General features: G+C 39.5%; 1 protein-coding gene across 3 annotated transcripts in view; it reads right to left on the reverse strand.

Moving 5' to 3' along the window:
- Positions 1–5,087: 5,087 nt before the first annotated feature.
- The window catches only part of PDS5A (PDS5 cohesin associated factor A), an 85,885-nt gene continuing 68,512 nt past the window's right edge, over positions 5,088–22,460 (reverse strand). Inside the window, exons 27-33 of one of the 3 annotated variants that reach the window (XM_037391732.1) lie at positions 19,290–19,422; positions 18,552–18,671; positions 17,372–17,434; positions 11,886–12,031; positions 10,581–10,686; positions 8,100–8,452; positions 5,088–6,296 (exon numbers count right to left, since the gene is read on the reverse strand). In XM_037391732.1, the coding sequence (XP_037247629.1) occupies positions 6,293–6,296; positions 8,100–8,452; positions 10,581–10,686; positions 11,886–12,031; positions 17,372–17,434; positions 18,552–18,671; positions 19,290–19,422 (925 nt within the window). In that variant the 3' untranslated portion in view covers positions 5,088–6,292. The other 2 variants (XM_037391741.1, XM_037391746.1) reach the window with 2 other exon arrangements.

The following is a 22,460-nucleotide window of genomic DNA, read 5'->3' on the forward strand; positions in this document are numbered from 1 at the left end:
GAACCTGATAAACTATGAACGCATCCCCCCCAGAAGCATCAGAAATGAGTCACAGCAGAGAGTCCTCTTTCTCCCCAAATCGTTTTGTGCTAGGAGCTAAGCTCGTGTAGAGGGAAGTGAGATGGTAATGCAGAAGATGCAATACACAAGCATGGACGGATACAGCAAAGACGACCCTGAAGAACAGCCAGCCGGGAAGCGATGTACTGTGGCCAGAAGGCTGAGAAAAGGGGATGGGAAAGGGTGCCAAGGACAGGTACAGAGCTAGTGTGGTCACGGCCACTCCCCGCGTCTGCAGAGTGGCTTCTCTGCCCAGATCCCATCCTGGTGTAACGGCATGAGGAAGGATGAACAGTGATGGCTTCTGCCACCACCCAGAACGATTTATGCAGATTACGGCTCGCTCTCTCCTTTCCTGGGAAGATTCAGGGAAGGAAGCAGCCAAGAGGTGATGGCACGAATTACCTGGGCAGTTTTGCAGGAAGCGGAGAAGAGCTGTCTGTGGGCAGCCAGGAGCAGCACAGCGCCCGCGCAGGGCACCCTGCACGTGCTGTGGAGGCAGTAAACCTCCCGTGAGAAGACAGATGGCTCAGACCTCTGCTGCTAGCATCAGCCCACCCTGTTTCTGGCCTGGGGGCAGCACCGGGACAGATGAGGCAGATGCACCTGAACATATGACAAAGCAAACTGTATCTTGAGTTTTCACTCATACTGCCGAGGAAGGTATTCCGAGCATCCCAGCCTCCCTTGGAGTACAGGGCCGGACTGCGCGCCCACTGCCCAGTCAGACGCCGGCTGTTGCATCAGCGTCGTGCCAAGGTAAGAAATGAGGTTACCGCCTATGGAGTTTCTAGAGCACGCAGTGATAACCCACCTGCTTTACAGCAATCAGACTCGACACCAAAGCCACCCAGCCATGATCACCTGCCAGCTCTTGCTTCAGAAGCCTTGGTGCATCAAGGTCAACATAGATCAATCTGCTTCCAGGGCAGCGAGAGGAGAATTAAATGCCTGAACTTAAGGAGGAAAAAGTGTATTTCTTTTTCTGGAGCATGCTAGCCTCGCAGTGTTATGAACACACCCCTGAGCTCCTGTGGCTGTTGATAGTCTTGTCACGGGAGGAGGACACTTGGTGTACAAAGACTTACTTGGTCATGCTTCTTGCCTCAACTGACACGCTGCTCAGACTACGCTGCTGCCAGCATGACTTCAGCAAGCTACAACTTCGCTTGCTCACACTGAAAAGCGGATGTGTCTCCTGCTGGCTGCCTCTCCTCACCGGGTAACACGGGACTCATCCATGGGCAGCACAGTGTCTCAGCTCCGCTGACTGGGGATCCAGCTGCACAGCTGGTGATGAATCCACCAGGTTCAAAGTTGAACACCTTCTTAGAACCATTTCTTGCCAAAGCTACAGGGGTCACCATGAGTCCTGACTCTTCCTCCTGTTGGCTTGCGACACCCAGCTATTGCAGTCAGACAGTTCCTTGATAAAAGTTTTTCATTACTTTTACTAGGCAGAAAAACAGAGCAGATGCTCTGTTGCAGGTCAGAAAGGTCTTCTCGTCAGGTTGGCAGGACTTCTTCTTCCAGGGCAATGGTACATGCTGCCTGCTGCAGGCAGTCATTCCAGTAATTCTTCATGTGCAGTTTGTGTCAAGCGCCGTGAGTGACAGCAGGGCGCTGGAACACGCTCATGTGGCCTTGAAGCACGTGATGCTGGCTGCATTCAGGCGCAGTAAGCGCGGCTGCTGCTTTGGCTCTTGCAGCCCGAGTGAGGAGGTTATCTGAACTGGAACCAGCCTGAAACGACCTTTTGCTGTGGTTCCACTCGTTTCTTTACAAGCATCTGCAAATGCCAACAACTTGTTCATTTCCTTTCAGACTACAGAAAATAAGGCTGGGAACTTGCCTTGAGTGAGAGATGTTCCTACTTGGAATGTTAACGTATTCTAGTGATTCATGTTTGTGGAAGCAGTCATCCTGCCGGTCACCAGTGACTTGATGCTAAGGAATCTGATGTGAGCCATGGGACTGGCCACCTTCTTCTAGAAACAGCAGATCAGAGAGTGTGAGATCAAAGAGAGAAATTGGGTTGCTCACCCCCTTTCGTCTCTCATGTGGTAAAACTACAGGAATAAGAAATTTTGGATCTACTCTCCTGACCCGGGCTGTGCAGCAGGGAAGGGAGATGGCTGTGAGCCATCACCTCTGCTACTGCACCAGGACTTCCAGGTTCTCCTCCTGAGGAAGTCCAATCTTGTTTGCAACCTTCCAGGAACCAAGGCAAATGGATCGAGGGGACACCAGGCTTAAAAACTCTTTAAGGAATGAAAGCTGCTCTTGGCCTTTGAAGTTTAGGAATATTTTATCTTACTATTCGAGTTTCCCTCTGACCGTTTAAGTACCTGGAGTAGTCACCAGCAGGATGATTCCTTCCTTGTCAGAAATGTAAGCAGTGAAAGGCTTTGCGGGACCTATCAAGTGCTGCTGTACAGAAGGACTTGGCTAACTCCCGTTTAACACTTTGCTGCTCCCTATGCAAATGTGTTCCCGTGCTGAGATACAATTCCTTGGGCTGAGACCAGCTACTCTGTGACTAAAGCTCGGTTATCAACTATGCACACCTGCAGCCTGGCTGGCAAGTAGGCTCCATCGTCCAGCTTCTGTAGTTTGGGCTACTTCCTTGAGGGCCCGTTTGGGACTTGATTTCTGTGCACAAACCAACCAATAGAGTAATGGAGCACACATGCAAGCAAACTAGGACCCATATGGATGGTTTCTTAAAGCAGCAAATTTCCTGTGTATTGCAAATGCTTGGTAATCCCAAATCTTTTCAGATCTTTAGAGAGGCCAGTTCAGCTGTGACAGCCCCATCAGTTAACTTGAAACTCTAATGCCAGTCTGAAGTTGAACTTGGTTCAACAACATATGCCAAGTATCTAATGGCTGGAAGTATGTTTTAGGTAAGTATCAATTCTAGAACTTAAAGGCTTGTCAGCACGTGCAGAGAAGATTTGTAATGCATATTATTTTCCTGTTTAAGATTGCTCTAGGGAACATTAATTGTCTAAAACAACTATTCAGATTTGATTTTGTTAAGTGGTAAAGGCTTAATTTGGTGCGTTACAAAGCAAGTTCTCAGAACCGCCTTCCTGTCTTACTGTTACAAAAGCTGTGCAGTCCAGGCATCAGAGGACACAAAGGAACAGAAATAAATGTATGTCTGCTAAGAAACAAAGCCACACTTTTATGAGGATGGGAACTTAAAGATGATGAGAACTTAGCTCTAACTATGTAACAGAATGTGAAACCTCAGCACCTTTAAATCCTACACTGGATAAAAAGCCATAAAGACTGGGTTTCACCTGGCTTCCTTTTATTCTTTATCACACATTAACAAGTGAAAAACTCTGAGCACCACTTTTCTTATTACAATGAAAGAATTCCCATTCTTACATAAAATACTCAAAACCTCACATATAGCCAAGTACGAACACCCACCTTTCTCTGGAATAATTTGCCCTCAATTCCGGTTTTATACTGATTACTTTTTAATAGATCTTATCTTTAAAGCCTAAGAAGAAGTACTAGCAATGCATAAATTTATATATATATAAAAATCATGCCTGCAATTCCCTGTATTTGTTATAAAGGCTGACGGTTCCAACTACTTGCTAGCACAAGCAAGACTGCTGTAATGACCCCCGGCCTTAGGGGATACTGATCTTCCAGAAAGATGTCCATCCTGAGATAACTCTGAGCTGTGCCATGGGTGCTCTCAGGGCGCTGGTGGGGGAGCGGCGGGGGATAGGCATGGAAGTGCTGTAGGTAGCCTCATCTGGGGCAAGTTCTGAAAAGAAACCAGCAGGCCACCGCCAGCAGGCCTCTCCTATAGCCTGTACACTGCATTTCTGCTCTTTCTGTACACAGCCATTTACGCCCAGCATAACTCGCTACATGAATGTACTTATTTTCTTTGACTATACTGATAATCCACATACAGAAGTAACTCAGGTGCGCCCCTAAAAACTCTGAGCATGGCACTGAACCTCCAGAAATCCCTTCTAACCTAAATTATTCTGTGAGGATTCCCTGAGTAAGTTGATGTTTAAACCGATCCAAAAAGAAAGGGGGGGGGGGGCGGGGGGGAAAGACACACAATGGGACACCCCACAAAACCCCCCCAACAATTATGCACTTCACATCAATGCTTTTCACAACAATTCTGAATATTTGCAAGATCTGTCAAGTCCAGATTTCAAATCATTGTTAGAGGCACACCACGAGGTACCAGAGATCATTTCCAAAAGAGACTTTCTTTTTTAGGTAGCACCTAAAAACTTTTAACAAAAACATTTTAAAATTGGTTTAAACGAGAATACTGTAACTTTTGTGTGTGGGAAGTACTGGACCAGAGCACTAAAAAGAAACTGCATTATGATCAGTAAATCCATCTTGTGAAATTATTTCAGTTTTAGAAATCAAAACCCTGACAGATGTGTAATTAAATGCTTTTAAAATCTCCCAGTCTTCCTTTGTCAAAAGCATTTCAAATCCTTCAAGTCAAACCATCACAGACTGCTTTAGAAAAAGTTGCATATACTGCTTCATGAAGAGTCTGGTTTTCTCTGTTACAGCGGAAAAATAACTGTAACACCAGCTAAACACTCAATGGAGTTAGCCATTGTTTAACAGCACACAGCCGCGCCCTACACATTTTAGGAGAGCAACTAATCCTTCACTGAGGTCAACAGCATCCAGCTCTTCTACAATGAATCAAGGGATTTCAAAACAATTTGCAGAAGAGAAAAGGGGAATTGAGGCACAGGGAACAAAGTGAACTGTTCACCTTCACTCTGCTGACCAACCTCCTTCTTCCCATGTAACTTCACAAGATAAAGCACTGTAACTTCACCTAAAAAACCTTATCTTTTAAACTATGGAACTGTCTGCAGTAAAACATCTTAAAACTTCTTTGCTCAATACCCTATATCTATGAACATCCAAGACCATGCACAGATATAGCAAGTAGTTTTCTGTGAAAGAAAAAAAAAAGAAAAAAAAAAAAAAAAAAGACTGCCACATGACACCTAGAAGCGTTTATTTTATGCAACAAACTTAAATATGATCGTGTGTACATAAAAGTGTACACTGTATCTATGCTGAACAATGCCAGGAAACATAATATTGATGCAACAATCTTCTAAAAGAAACATTAAAAAATGAGCCTGGACAGGAAGACAAAATGCAAAACAGACTTACTTCCAATCAGCACAATGCTTAAAATTGAGAGCAATCCTAAACATTTCCAACTTTCCTTACAAAGCTGCCAAAGTCCAACTATTTTTAAAAATTGATTATTTTTTTTCTTTACATCAATAATAAAAATCTGGTGACAAACATTATAAAATCAAATGCTGGACTGTCTTTACTCCTGTAAAATTTAGAATATTCCAACAGAACCGCAGGAGTAAAAACACTTAAAAGTGATATATGTTTTTATAAAACAAACATCAATATGTACATTTATTGCAAATTATATTAAACTAAAACGGAGGGAAAATTAAAAATGAAATGTCTACTTGCGAATTAATAATAATTTTAAATGATTACTTTCCCACTCTGATAAAAATCAGAAAGCAACATTTATAAAATTGCCACCACATGACTTTTCATAGCAGGGAACTGAAATCTGTACATCTTATTTTTGCAGAAAAGTAGGCAGGCAGAAAGAATTATACATAAAACAGTCTCCAAAAGTAAAGCAAAAAGACTTTTTGTGGGGTTTTTTTTTTTTCCTCTAGTCTTGTTTAAAATCCATTCAGTAGACTTCTACTTTTTCTGTGAAACATGGGAAATACCTGGCTCTAGGATCATGAATTTTCAATGTCAGTGTAAGGACCTCCTCTGACTTTCTTTAAAATAAAAAATGCAGCATGGAAATTAATGGTGTAAATACACTTTTAAACTCCAGAATGCAGGAACTGGAACCAAGTGTTAAGCAATTTGCTTAATTATTGACTTTTCATAAAAAAAGTCTCTGGGGAAATAAGTACAGATGCTTTTAGCCTCTTTCTCAAGAGTTTCTGCTTTACATTTCCATTGAGAAGGATTAATTTTGTGTGAAAGGGAAGCATAGTTTTCCTTCTGGTTTCAGAGCTGAAAGCTGTTGTGTTTTGAAGTAATTTCAGTTCCTGTACAGGAAATTTCTGAATCCTAGTTTTTGCAGAAGCTTGGAGCATGCCTTTATTTGGCCTTCATTTCCTCCCTTTTCGAGCAAGTTTTCTTTTTACCTTTTTTGGGGGAAAAAGGAAATAGAAGTTAATTGTGAGGACACGGAAATTACAATTGATTCTGAATCAAAATCCTACCTATATTGTTCACATTTTAGCTTTTGCACTCTTTACACTGTGATTCTTCCCACTCCATCTTTTATCTACTCAGCAATTACATAATTAATTGAATATTTCTGAATTTCCTTACTGTATAGCACAACTTCCTGATAAACTAGGAAATACACAAGTTGAATAACAATAATTTCATCACCGAGTAATGTTTTTTCAGCATAAAGAAATACATTTATCCATAGCTTTCACTTGAAACAGAGTAAGAATGGTAACTTGTTCTAATTAACTATTTAATTACACAGGTTTATAAAATTAGCCTGTCTTACTTAAGAACAAGCACTACTTCAAATGTTTTTCAGATATTTACAGTAACTTGTACATGTCTGCTTAAGAGGAAAAAAAATATCCTTTCAGGCACGGCTATTTTTACATACATTTCTCTGGAAGACAGACACATTTTTTTTTATTCCTTGCTGTATAAGCGACAATAGAAAAAACAGAATTGTCCTATATAAGATGCCTGCTACACCTTAAGGAAGCCTCCCTCTGCTATCTCTGTATCCTCAGTATCTTCCTGGCTGCTCCCACAGGCCTTAAAAAGATCCATTGCATTTTGGGAATATTCTGGACTTGACTCTATCTCCAACAGTGAATCTCCATCACTTCCAAGCACCTGGCTTCTGAAAAATGTTAACAATGTTTTGGTATTTTTTTCCAAGAAACACTGAGGTATTACATATTTTCAAGAAGCTATCTGATACAGGTTGCTTATTGAAGGCTATGGATAGTGCAATTTGTTATGAAGACTCAAAGAAATCTGATGTATAAAACAAGCATTGCAATGCAGCATACAACTACTACTGTCTTGAAAGACTGCACAATTTACTGGTGTACGAATCTTGCTGTGAGAGGAAAAGGTAATTCTTTTTGATTTAAGTTCTCTGCAAGATCTTCAATTTACAAAATCTCTTGAAAGAGACCATTTCACTGATTCTTTCTTCCTTTAAATCCATTTGAGAGTCCTTCTAGCACACTGGCTTGCTGACCTTATCTTATTGCTCTACAATTTTGGACACTTCTGCATTAAAATTATTATTGTATCAGATTCAGCTAAACAAATTTCTCAGTGTTTATGTGCATTTGTGGTTTGTTTATATTGCAAATAAAATCAACACACTGAAACACTAAAGAAAAATAAATCATCATCCGAGAGCTGTTTTGTAGTTTACACAGTTCCAAATTCTCCTTTTGATTTACTTAAAACATAGATTGAAATACTGTTAATATTAAACAAGCATAAACCCAAAATATCAGAAAAGAATTACAGCTGGAATTACAATTTGTTCTGTTCATTAAAGATGGTCAATTTTCAAGCCTTTATTATAAATGAACTGAAGCGGAGCAGAGCACCCAAATTCCAGTGTACCTGGCGTAAATGAATGCACCGAAACACCTTCAACTCTTGGCTCTTTTACGTAGCCATGCTAGTAAAATACAATTTGGTGAAAACAGGCTAGATTATCCTGTTCTGACCAAGTAAATTCATCTCTCCAATTCCAGCTGCCCTGGTACTTACTTTGAAAAACAGAACACAACACAATGTATGTCGGACCATGGTGTTTATAAATCACTGTGGTTTAGTCGTGCCCTTTAACTATGTTAGATCTGCTATACTTGTAAATTCAGGATTTATCTTGACACAGGAAAGGCCTACCTGACCCATGTATTTTATTATTTATTTATTCTTACCTTTGTAGATCAATTTGCCTCTGTGCTGCTGCAGGCTTTTTTGCTGTGTCTTGCTGTTTTGGTGCTTTGGCATTACCTGCCTCTAAACTCCCTGGACTTTCTTGACTGACTGCTGCCCTTTTCCTTCCCCTGACAGGTGGTTTATTTGTTTCCTCATTTTTTGCAGTGGTACCCTGAGGTTCAGGTTTGGGTGGACGCCCTCTCCTGGTTTTTGCTGCGAGTGATGGTCCTGTTTCATCTACATTTTTTTCTTCTGTTTTTTGATGAATATTCTCAGTTCCAGATGCTGTTGCTGTTCTTTTTTTCCCTCGTTCAGTGCTGTTTCCTTGTGTAGCCTGATCAGAATTAATCTCCTAGAAAATAAAAATATTGAATGTGAAGAAAAAAAGAGATTCCTAAAGGCAAACTCAAATTGTCACCTCCCTCCGACAGAAACATAACCTTATCAAACAGTATGTGTTCTTATAAAAATACATCACATGGTCTTAGACCTTGTAAAAAGTTTTACTAAATGGGATTTCAGACATCAACCTTGCAAAAAGATTTTCTACATTGGGTATAACATTAATATCTGCACCCAATGTATCTAAAGTTGCTTAAAAGTGAGATTACAGTAAGACTAATAAAACTCAGCCACTTCCATGACTGTTCATCTGGACAAGCTCTTTTTACTGCCTCTTTAACAACTGACAGGAGAGAACTGAGGAGCAAGAGTAATGATTCTGGTACAGCAAATGATTTTTACTTCAATACATGCACATTTTTTTTTTTTATTTTTTTTTTTTAGCTATTCCTAAGAAATTTACAGGTAAACTACAAAGCTTTTTTGAAGATTTATTTCATAAATGCTTTGCCTAACTTCTCTAACTTTTCAGAAGAACCCTACTTTGGGGAAATAGAACCAAAAAAGGAATCACACATTGAAATTCGGGGAAGATTTTTTTCTTCTTCATTAACTTACAGGTGTGAATATCACATGGATGTTGTGTTTTAAAAGATTAAGAAAGAGATGTGATGATACAAATCCAAAACACCTGCTTATTACTCCGATTTCACCTAATCAAAAAAGACTGAGTAGACACATAACTTCTTAAAACATGTACAGCATGAACCATTTATGTATCCCCACAATCATTACAAAAATCTATGTTTAATTTTAGAATCACAGAATCATCTAGGTTGGAACTGACTTCTGGAAATCATCTGGTCAAACCTTCTGTTGAAAGCAGGGCCTCGGGTTATCCAGGGCCCCTGACAAGCCAAGCCGTGAACAGCGACATTCCACCACTTTTCTGAGCAACCTATTCCAGTCTTTAATTTTCCTCACAATGCAGATTTAAAAAAAAATTTTTGCTTGCATCCAGATGGAATTTCCCCTGAAGTAACTTCTGCCTGTAGCCTTCTGTCCTGTCACCATGCAGCCTTGAGAAAAAGAGTACTTCAATCTTCTCCACAAATACCTTTCAGATATTGAAAGACTGATTAGATTCCCCCAAGGCTTCTACCCTATAGGCTGAAGAAACCCAAGTCTTTCAACCTTTCTTCATACAACAACTCCTCTAAGCCTTTAAATCATCTTGGCCACCCTCTGCAAAGCTCTCTCCGGTTTTTCAATCTGTGTTGAACTGGGCAGGACACAGTATTCTGGACTCAGTATTCCAGGTTAGCCTAATGAATGCCAAATAGGGTGGAATAATCACATCCCTCAATCTGCTTGCTATACTCTTGCTGATTGCAGCCCAGGGCCCAGCTTGCCCTCACTGCTGCCAAGGCATGCTGCCGATTCATGCTCCACTGGTTGTCCACCGTGATGGTCCCCCCATGTCCTTGTCAGCCGGCCTACACCCCAGCCAGGCAGATTCCAGCACACTGTACTGTTGCTTAAGTTTAATCTACCCCAGATGCAGGACTTCACATTTACCTTTGTTAAACTACATGCAACTGTTATGCTTTAGAAGTTGAAAAATCATGATGATTTATGCATGATCTTCTCTGTCTCTAATGGAAAGGGGGAAAGCATTAACAATCCTCAAAGTTTAAATAATACTTCGGTTGTGACACAATCCAAAAGTCAGATACATATTTCATGCTAAAGGACCGCTTGAAATTTTCCCGGCAGTATCTTCAGTTAAAGCTACAGGTGTCAGCCTTCACTCTGAATCACAGCCTTACTGTTATTTATACTGGAAAACACAGAATAAAGGTGGAAATCTTTTAAAAACAAGGAAGTCCCTTCCAGTTTGCCTGTGCTATTTTTGAGCACGTGAGCTCTATTAATTACTCTGGATAAAATAAACAGTAGTTTTGAAAATAATGGGTCTAGAATGGTCTAGAAAATATTGGGCTAGGAAAGTGATATAACTACTTGAAATGAAATCAGACATTACCAGTTCCTCAGAGACCACCTGCAGTGATGCACGCTGAATAAACGTCCAATGCCAAGCTTATTAGAGATACAGTCCATAAAATCCCCAGACGTACCTTGTTTTTCACAGGTTCTGTCTTTGCTGGTGTGACTGAAATAATCCTTACAGGATTTTCATCATTTTCACTGACTCCAGTTTCTGATATATCCGAACTTTGTTCCCTGGTAGCATAATTGAAGACAAAATAAAACCAAAATATACAGAACAGCAGAAGAAAAATGTCTGCAATTATTTTAAAAATAATAAAAAAAACCCAACACAGGCTGAATTATAAAGAGTTGAATTTGCCCGAGTCCACACTTACGTCTTCTTTCTGAGAACTGGGAAAGATCTGAAAGGTGTTGGCTTGTCACTGAGCCAAATCCCTTATCACAGACACAATGCCATTATGATTCTTTTTGCAAACTTAAGACCAATGCTCTAAACAAGGCTGTGTTCTTTTTCCCTGATAGAAAAAGCCCACACTGGCAAAGGTAGCAAAGAAAAATAAAGACCAGCAATGCTCAAGCTTCATGTTAATTTACACAAACATACAATTATTTTAAAAACAAAATAGTTAAAGAAATAAATAAACAAGATTATTACAGCAGGTATCATGCACACTTACAACACAAATTCTGAACTGAATTAGGCTGCTCTTCAGCCTTATGAATTGTAGCAATGACAGGTGACTTTCTCTACTTCCCTCAACCCTTTCTCTTAGCCAGTTAATCAATTCCAAAATAAATTATACAATCTTAAAATTTGAAAGTGTAAACTGTTTCTCCAGACTGAAGACAAATCTAAAAACTCTGGATCCACACAAAATTGACACTTACTAAAAGAAAGACCGAATACTACAATCATATGTTGCATCTCTCCACTGAGATCCTGGTCCTCTTCAGCAAGCTTGTTCTTAATATTAAATAGGTCAGAATATTTCATCTACATCAAAAATGTTTCTTGTTACCAATTAGGATTAATCCTAATTTATACATCAAAAATGTGTGAGTTGCAAAAATCTGTTTAGTATTAATTATGGCTGGTCTCTTCAATTGATACATTTTCTGATGTAAAAATATTATGAATGTTAATGACCAAAATTTCAGACAGTATAGTGTCTCTTCTGTTGTGTTTTATGTAATTACACACAGGCCACACCTAAACACTGTACTGAATGTTTTTCTACTAAAAAAAAAACAAAACAAAAAGCAAAGATGGAGATTTTACCTATAGAGAACTACTGTATTTTTTTGAAGTAGATAAGACACTCTTCAAACACACAGGCACGCACATCAAAGCATGTCCTGTCCTAAAACACGCAAGCACACTGCAGAACATGAAGTAAAAAGGCGACAAAAGAAATTTCAAACTCCTGTACCGTGATCTGTTTCCTGCAGAAGAGCTCAGCTCAGAGTTTACACTGATATTACTTCCAGTCTCTGATCCTGTAGTTCTAATATATGGTCTCCTTCCAGTTGCAGATAATGGTTTGTTTACCGTACCTAATACACCAGTTGGTTTTGGCTAGAAGAAAATGTTTAAATATTAAAAAATAGGTACTTCAGACACATCTTTAGTTTTTAAAATATTTTCTTAAGTATTTTAATATACTTTTTCTCGATTAACAGTCTCAGTCATGATGTCATTGGTCTAGAGCTACAGACCTCATCTCTACTTAAAAAACAGTCTACTCTACTTTTATTTCTTATAATTTAACAGCACTTCACCCATTGCCTTGCTCTCTCTCATGCTTTGAAGACTCAACAGCTGTAGAAGTCTCAATAAAAGCCAGAATGTTGGTAATGTTAGAGGACTGAAAGGGTGTGGCGATTTTCTTTCAGTCTCAACATAGTTGAGAGCCTCTTGGTAAGGATGAAGACGACAGTAAATAAAGTAGATGATGTAGTGGGAGTCTACCATCAACCACCCAGCCAGGATGACACCACCAATGAATTATTCTACAAGGAATTAAGGGATCTCTCTAGATAACTGCCCTTGTCCTTATGGGTGACTTTAACACCCCAGACATCAGCTGGGAATATCGTACAGTGGAGACAAACAGGTCCAAGAAATTTCTGAACCATGTTGAAGGTAACTTCTTGGTGTAGGTACTAAGGGAGCCCACTAGGAAAGATGCCCTCCTAGATTTGTTTTTTGTGAACAGAGAAGGACTTGTGAAGTGGTGATTGGTGACTGTTCTTGGTCACAGTGACCACGTAATAGTTGAGTTTCAAACTGTTGGCAACAGGAGAAAAACTGCCAACAAAACTTCAAGCCTGCATATGGGGAGAGCAAACTTGGGGCTACTGAAGCCCATCATTGCTTCCCTGGGACCCCCAGAGTGCTGCATTGGAAGACCGTAACTGAGGGGACGATAAACTCCCAGCTGACCCTGAACTTGTTTGTGACTTGCTGCTCCAGCTGGATGCACATAAATTTATGGGGCCTGATGGGATTCATCCCAGGGTACTGAATGAGCTGGCTGATGTCACTGTGGGACCTCCCTCCATTCTTTTTCAATGGCCTTGGGAGTCTGGAGAGGTCCCAGTCAATTGGAAGCTGGCAAATGTTCCCCAGTTTTCAAGAAGGGTAAGAAGGAAGACTCTGGTAATGACAGGCCTGTCAGTCTCATTTCAGTGCCTGGTAAAACTATGGAGAAGGTTATTCTGGGAGTTACAGAAAAACACTTGAGACACAATGCAGTCATTGGTCATAGCCAGCACAGGTTTACAATGTGAAAGTCATGCTTAACCAACTTAATTTTCTTTTATGACAAGGTCACCCATCTAGCTGGCCAAAGGAAACCAGCAGACATGGTGGTTTTGGATTTTAGCAAAGCTTTTGACACGGCCTCTCACAGTATCCTTCTGGACAGTTCATCCAGCACACAGCTAGACAAGTCCGTAGTATGTTGGGTGAGCAACTGGCTGACAGGTCAGGCTCAAAGGGTTATAGTAAATGGGGTTACATCAGGCTGGTAGTCAGTCACCAGTGGGGTTCCCCAAGGCTCAATTTTAGGGCCAGTGCTCTTTTAATATTTTTATAAATGATCTAGCTGCAGGAGTTGAATGTACATTAAATAAGTTTGCTGATGATACTAAACTAGGCGGAGCTGTGGACTCACTTGAGGGTAGAGAAGCCTTACAGAGGTATCTGCATAGACCAGAGAGTTGGAAAATCACCAATCACATGAAATTTAACAAGAGCAAGTGCCTGATTCTCCACCTGCGACAGGGTAATCCTGGTTACACATACAAACTGGGGGATGAGAGGCTGGAGAGCAGTCCTCCAGAAAGAGATCTGAGGATCTGGGTTAATGGCAAGTTGAATATGAGTCAACAGTGTGCCCTGGCAGCCAAAAGGGCCAACTGTGTCTTGGGGTGCATCAAACACAGCATAACCAGCTGGTCAAGGGAGGTGACTGTCCCACTCTACACTGCACTGGTACAGCCCCACCTCGAATACCATGTGCAGTTTTGGGTGCCTCAATATAAAAAGGACATCAGACTATTAAGAGTGTGTCCAAAAGAGGGTGACCAAGATGGTGAAAGGCTTTGAGGACAAACTTTACAAGGAATGGCTGAGGTCACTTGGTTTGTTCAGCCTGGAGAAGAAAAGGCTGAGGGGTGACCTCATCGCAGACTACAATCTCCTCAAGGGGGGCAGCGGAGGGGGAGGTGCTGTTCTCTCTCTGGTGACCAGCCGGGACATGAGAAAATGGTATGAAACTGCATCCGAAGTTCAGACTGGACATTGGGAAAAGGTTCTTCATTGAGAGGGTAATTGCTTACTGAAACGGTGCCCAGGGAAGTGGCTGCACAACCAAACCTGTCAGAGTTCAAGGAGCATCTGGAAGATGTTCTTAGTCATATGGTTTAGTTTTAAGTAATCCTCTGAGGAGCAGGGAGTTGGACTTTATGACCCTTAGGAGTCCCTTCTAACTTGAGATATTCAATGATTCTAACATCCTATAACTGCAAAGCAAAGCACCTCTGGGAAAGGCTTTCCAAAACGTAATGCAGAATTAGGTTCACTACAACATTAGGAAATGTGTACACTTTTATACAGAAAACTAGTGTAAAAATATTTAACACTATCTATTCTAGGGTCCTCTGATACAGCGATGGTATTTTAGAACTTGCTACGGCTGGTGCTCGTTGACTGATTTGGTCAGGCTGGGTAGGCAGCAGGAAGTTTTTTATTTTGTCTCTGGGGAGGAGTCAAAGAAGTTTTCATAACTGGTGTGTCACATTCTTCACGTAATTTTACATTTCCTCAGAGACCAAGCTAACTTATTAAGACATTCCCACAAGAAAAGTAATCCCCATGTGTGGAAATTATAAGGGAGCAGGCAGGAGAGAGATACCACAGATACTGGAAAACATCTGGCTAGCAAATAAAAAGAAAAAAAGCAATGATCTCAACAGGAATGGCCTGTTACTGAGCACATGTTCAGTAGCTGCATCATCCTAGTGCTAATACTGCACATTTATTTTAACGTATTATTCTTGTAATATTCTATTTGCTCAGTTTACCAAGTAACTCAATTTATTGCATGTCCAAAGAAGGGCAACAAAGCTGGTGAAGAGACTACATAACAGTTCTTATGAGGAGCAGCTGAGGGAGCTGGGATTGTTTAGTCTGCAGCAGAGGAGACTCAGGGGAGACCTTACTGCTCTCTACAGCTCCCTGAAAGGAGGCTGTGGTGAGGTGGGTGTCAGTCTCTTCTCCCAAGTAACAAGCGATAGGACAAAAGGAAATGGCCTCGAGTTGCACCAGGGGAAGTTTAGATTGGATATTGGGAAAAATTTCTTCACCAAAAGGGTGGACAAGCATTGAACAGAGAAATGGTTGCATCACCATCCCTGGAGGCATTTAAAAGATGTATAGATGTGGTGCTCAGGGACATGGTTTAGTGGTGGACTCTATAATCTTAAAGGCCTTTCCTAACCTAAACGCTTCTATGATTCTGTATTCTATAAAAAGTGGGAAGCATTCGGCACAGCTAATAGGAGAGAGAAAAGTGTTTGTGAGAGAAAGGGCAGCCAGCAGGTTGCAAATTTCTGGCATCTACCTCCATTAAGAGATTGTGAAGGCAGAGCATGGGGAGGTTCAAAACCAGAGCAGATAAATTTGGGAACAAGTCCATAAGCAGATATCAAAACCAACAGGCACAGATGCAGAGTCTCGCATCCCATTATAAAAATTATGAATGCTGGGGGAATAAGAAGGGGCATGTACTGCAGAACATGGCTAGACTTGCACGCTCTCCCTAATCGTGTTGTATCGGTCCCTCTGAAAACACAGTATCAAGCCAAAAAAAGGACCATTGTTCAGAGTCAGTGGGGTATCCTTGCACATCTGCATTTTCTGAAATGGAAGAAGGCAGAAAAAAGAAGCATGTGTCTGTGTCTTCTATTAGAGCGCGGAATAATGTTTGTCCTCTCAGAACATTGAAAACTAAATAAATAATACTAGCTTGGTATGGGACATCCCTCCTCCTCAAATCTAACTGTTTTAACAGAATTCAGGAGAGAAGCCTGTCTTACACCAGCAAGATTTTTTTAGTTAAGACATAACTTTAGTCTACATTGCTGAATGCCTTATCAAAAGAGAAATGTACTAAGTTTACATACCCAACTAAACTTGTTTCAAATGCTTCATTCATTGTACTTGAATGTTGACAAAGGTGAAACAATTACGGCAGTAGACAGTACCACCTTCTGAGGATATTTAGAGCACCAGTCTGGTACTGGGCTGCTGCTAAAGGTGACTTGTCTTCCATCTGCCTCCTCCCTCTCTAACGTAACTCCAACCCAGCTCACCGAGTAGCATCCAAGCTGGTGTCACACGGTGAACATGAAGTAAGGAGAGGCAGGATTCTGCCAACTGAGCAAACCTCACCCATATGAACTGCTTTGATAATGGAAACTTCTTGTATAAATGAAAAAACAGTGTGTGAAGAAGCAAATGATATGCTTAGACTATTTAGAAAGTGGTCATTTGTCTCTACTCTTACAATGAACAATTAGAACAAACTATGCCCTAACTGAAGACTTCAGAAACGAATGCAGTAACAGTTCATAAAACACAGAACATGAAAATGAATAAATGCACATTAAATTTACATTAAAACCATGATTTCCACTGTTCTCAGGATTTTTATATTTTACAGGTCAGCCAGCATTCTTTCGCTATGCTCAAGAAAAAAAGACCTGCTAATTTTTTGAGCTAGACTACAAAGCATTCCAACATAATTTAACCAGAACCTAGGAAAGACAGTTTCAGAATCCCAAGAAAGGACAGCTAATTGTAAAAGGTATAAAAATAGGTTCTGGTTTTTATTATTTTTTGTGGGTGTGCCTGTCACCCCCACCCCACCCCTCGCGAAGAAAAAAAACAACCCCTAGTATTTTCTCTCCCCTGTGAAGGCATCAGCCAAATTACATCTGAAATAAAATGAGACATTCAAAAGGATGCAGATGTATGCAGTTGAATTTAACAGCATTAACAGCTATATTAAAAATATTAAGACTGAAAATTTAAGGCCTCCAATGCTGGCACTGTCACAATTCAGTATCTGCATCGTAACATTATGCCACACTTACCTGAATAATGGAGAAACCTGTACTTATGTGAAAAAATGCAGTTAATAAGGAACCTATGCCTCAGTGCATAGGTAACAATCCTGGTGTTGTGTACTCACCAGGTAGTATGTTAAAGGCACTAATTATGCCATCAAATAAAAGATTCACAGATTATTTTACACAAATTCTTAATACCATTTTTAAACTACAGCAGTCCAGGACATTGAAAAAGCCGTAAGTAATATTCAAAGAATTGTAACTTGTCAAAATACAGTACCTTTCCTGTCAAAAGAAGAACCCTTGTCTCTTCTGAAATGTAATTCCTGTCATTGCAGAAATCCTGTATAAAAATAAAATAGAAAAGGTTGTGTTTGATCTCTCAATCTTGCTGTTTTTTTTATATATACATGACTGACTTCTCAAACTAGATGCTACTAGTTTGTAGTGCTACAGGTATTTCACACCATACAACCTGCCGACAAATGAATCAACCTAATAAATACATGTCAAACTAGTATTTTGGAGGAGATTTCCTCCATTACTGAACGAGCATTAATGAATGACAGTATGCCATACCTGAAGTTGGGATTAACATTTTTCCATATTGAATGACATAAATCGTTTGAAATGAAGCAAAACTGCCCTCCCTGTTTTTTCCACTTGCATCATTTTAATAGGAATTCCAAGGAGAGGAGAATGGGTGCTCTTTTCTCTGAACAAGTTGAAAGTTGTTACCTGTGTCACTCTTAGTACAGCTTACACAAACCAAAACACTGTATCTGAATGCAGGTAGCTATCACAGACAACAGCTCACAGTTACCATGGCATCAGCCATTTCACAATTAAATAAAGTTTTGCTTAAACAGACTCTGGAAAAGCTGTTAATTAACAGTCTAAGACACTGAGAAAAACCATCAGGTCTGGTTCAGAGAATTACTTTGGTTCCACTTACACTTTTTAGAAGTATACCTCATTACTGACAGTAGAGCTACACTCACCAAGACTCTTACTAGGCAATAATAGGACCAACTTGTACAGCAAACAAAAGAGCCAAATGGCTATTATCAAATATAAACATACCACGCATAACATAAAAAAATATTTCCTCTTTCTTTTTCGTCTGCTTTGCATTCTAAATCAGATACAGTCAGAATATACATATATTCTCATATATTCAGATGCACTTGTAAAATACTTCAACCAAATGATCTAACGATACATGCTACATATCAGTATTTATTCTAGTTATCTCTCACCTGGTTACAAACATTTCTGGCACATGTTCAGAACACATAGATAGCATAGCATACAGCTGACATTACAGAATTTAATTGCTGAGGATAAAATATATGCATTTTCCCACTCCATGATATTATGTTAGGGAGATAACCAGCTATCAATTACAGAAATCAAAGTACTCCCCCTTTTCACTTTGGAGATTAAATTAATAAATTTACCTTTTCAGGTTGCGTAAAAAATTTGGTTGGCAATACAGGGTCCTTCGGTGAATCTGCATTGCACAAAGCACTTTTGCTGTTGATTACACATAGTGCTACATCACATACTGTATAAAGTTTCTGAAGAAAAAAAGGAAAGCATGCTTTAGGAATTCTGTTTTTACAGTGTACAGAGAATGCAGTTCTCTAAGAAGTTTAATTTATGTGTTAAAATAACCACTAAGGACATATTTTGTAATTACATCACTAACCATACTGTTGACTCTTCAAATACATACAGAACTCCGCATTTTTCATATGATACTATTTAATAAAAACTAGTAATACTTTACATGCCTATACTGTACAGTAGAAGCTCTTACCCAAACAAGAGCTTCCCATCTCTGCTAGAAACTTAATAGGTTTAACAGTAGCCATAATACAGTATTTCCTCCTCCAACAGCAGAAGATACTTACGTTGGGAAACCAGGCAGTAGGAGTTAAAAAAAGGCAGGCAGGCAGCAACAGGTATATTTAACAAATTTTGTTTATTAACTTCATTAGGTATTGTGTGCTGGATAAGGTCAGCAAGGCTTTTAAAGAATGAGACTGACAACATACAATGCTCGCAATTAACACTCTAAAAGACCATAAAAACTTCTGAGTTACTGCTTTCAAATTTCCTGCAAATCCTGTTCATCAACTGCTTGTGAAACCCTCATCCCATCACCCAACACTTATCTGAACTGCATTTCTTACTTCATTGGCCTTTGGCTCATCAGGAGACTGAGCATCTCGGGTGAGCTTGATGTTTTCTGCCATCTTTTTCATGAAGGCATGGCTATTGTTCTCATTCTTTGTCATTAAGACTTCAAGCATGAACCACAGGCACCTAAAAAGCCATAAACCCACAAGTAATTACATCCCAGTTTTTATACTGCAGCTCCCACATATAGCAATGTCTTAAAAAAAAAAAAATCATCAGCTATACTTTTTCTTAAGAAACCACAATCAATTTGAGGACATAAACAGCGTGATCTGAATGTGTAAACAGTCTAGACCTTTAACACACAGTCTTAATTGCACTCTTCAGAATAAATCTGCCAAATTAATGGGCTACTTATATCTGTAAACACTGTCCAACCAATCAACATTTTACTCTTCCAAATATGAATAGAAGCAAGAATTCAGGTGCTACCATCATCTAGATGAAATTCTATAATCACTACCTTGGGTTATGTCTATGATCCTATCAACAATGTACCATGACCACACTCAAAATGGCCTTGAACAAATCATACTGCTGGCAACACAGATACCCACACTATGTGGTTTAATACTGGAATTCAAATAGGAGAGGACATACAAAAATGATCAGGTCAGATTCTTGCTAATGTCCATATGGGAGGAAGAGAAATCCTTACAGATAGAGATAATATAGTCAGCTTTTCCAGTTTTCTTTAAATCCAGTTTATTTATAGGGAGAACCCATTATATTATGGCTAAAAGTTTGTTTTAAGAACTTTTCAGTTATGATATAAAACACAACTAGTTTTTCCACCACTTGCTATCAAGCTTCACAGCTCCACATGGCTAGAGGGTCAACAACAGCGTTAATATGGTAAAATAATAGTTGGGAAAGACATACGGGTGGGTCTGAGAAATGCAGACTTTGCCAGTAGCTAATTTAATTCTGAAGCTCTGGAAGGGGGATTACCTTGTAGAAAGAGGCTAATAAAAAACTAGAAAAACAGGATGACTGAACATTAGAATTCCCTGTCCACAAAAGCCCCAATCTTCTTAACTGATAGAAATTAAAAAGATTGTAATGCAAGAGATGAAGGAACATGTCTCTCAAACTCAAAGAGGGCTGTGCTCTGTCAAAACACTTAAATAGTTACCCAGAGTTCAAATAAAGTAAGATGTCTATATCCTGACTTGCACCCAAGAGCTACAAAAGCTACAGTAAATAAATCTGTTAGATATCTTTACATCCATCTATTCACTATTCTCGAGAACTTAAATGGGATGAATGCAGGACTGATAACATACCACACTGACCCAACTTCTCCAAAACCCTGTGTCATCCAAAGATTATTATTGAGGACAAATTTTACTCTGGTAATTCCAGTTAACATATGTCATCTTCAATAGCTTGATTTCTTCACTAAGTCAACAAATTAAGTAAGTCATTACCAACCCTGGACAAGACCTTTCCAGAACAACAGTGGAATTTCATGTAGAAAAAAAGATATGCGCCTAGAGGAACACAATCATATAAAGTAAGTTCATTCTCTGTATCCATTTCAGTATTTTTGGAATATGAATTCTGAAGTAAAAGACACTGTCCCAAGACAAAAACCAAACCCAAACACATCTCTGTAGGACAAACTTTAAAAGCTTTGTAAGAATAAATATCACAGATTTTGGTTAAGGAACTTGCTAAGCATGTATTTACTTTAGTGAATGTACTCGGGACACGTAAAACCAAGACAAACTAGGGAGACAAGTACAAAACACACTGCCAGCCTGCTTTTCCAAGTTTACAAGCATCTATGTTAACAGTTTAAAGTGAACACTATGGCTCTCAGCACTCTTGAAAGAAACACTGTATTACATTTTATGAGAAAAATGTTTTGCATTTATCTCAGGAGAGTCTTCAGAGAAGTACTCCTGCCAAAATTCCTGTACAGAGTATTTCTTTGTTTGGAGCAGTCCTCTCTAGCTAGCTCAGCCAGCCCGTGACAAACACAAGGGAGGAAAGCTATACAAGGGGTGTCCAAAACAGCTCTGTGCACTCGAAAGCACTTCTGAGAGAACGTATTAACTTGACAACTGTGAATCAGAACTTGTTCCATGCATTTTGGATAAAGTACACACTGGAGGATGCTTTCAGATGTTGCCAGGAACAGGGAGTCCTGGGACAAAATGTAGACTTGATAATTAGGTAAAAAGTTTTCGCTGACTTCAGGTTCTGAGCAGGTACAAGTCAAGTAAACTCAAAGATCAGAACAAATTAAGTTTTTCATGTAGAGAAAGAATCAGACTTGGACTCTCACAGGTGAAGGTGCAAAAAGAATTAAGATGTGAACTGTTCTATTTGTGCCAAGAATGAACTGCTTTTCTGATGATGTATACTGCACTATGTGGTTACACATGCCTTTGTAATACCAAAACAATATAGCTCACAGTTCCACCAAAAATAAATACAAGAAAAAACCAAAACACTAAACCCAAAGCTGAGGGAGGATGCTTTAACATAAAAAGTGTTAAAATTTAACAGTTTTTTAGAATTCATGACAAGACACAAAGGAATACAAAAGTTATATTTAAGGTATGGATAGGTAAGGCATACAAGATGGTCTCAAACTGGAAACAGTACAGAACAACCTTCTGTATGACAGGCTTCTGTACAATAGTCTGTGTCGAATATATAAAGAAGCACTAAGCCTGCACTGTAGATGTATAGTGCAAATGATAAGTCAGCAGCAAACTTAGCATGAATTTTAGTAAACTTGCATAGGAGAGAATTGAAAAAAAGAAAAAAGTACGTTTCCAGTGAAGCAGGACTCTGACCCAGCATCAGTGGCATTATGTTTTCAAGTCTTGGAGAAGCTCTGTATTTAGTAAGTTCCAAAACATTTGAACTGACATTACTTGGCATTTCTTAAGTGTGTTAGGAAATTCTACAGATATACAAATACAAGAATCTAAAATCATTACCTCACTTTAGAAGAAGCCTAGACAACTCACTGAAATCGGTATACTATGATGTGACCTACAGGCTACCATTTGGGCTTTTGGAATATACTCCTAAGCAGTTGTTGATGTCTTCTTCCCTTGGTTAAAGTGTTACACGTTTCCAACATCACTGTTTTGAAAAATATTGCTGATAAAACAAAGAGTTCCTCTTCCTAATGAGTTTTTCCC

Source organism: Falco rusticolus, chromosome 1, assembly GCF_015220075.1.
Source record: "Falco rusticolus isolate bFalRus1 chromosome 1, bFalRus1.pri, whole genome shotgun sequence".
Taxonomy (NCBI): domain Eukaryota; kingdom Metazoa; phylum Chordata; class Aves; order Falconiformes; family Falconidae; genus Falco; species Falco rusticolus.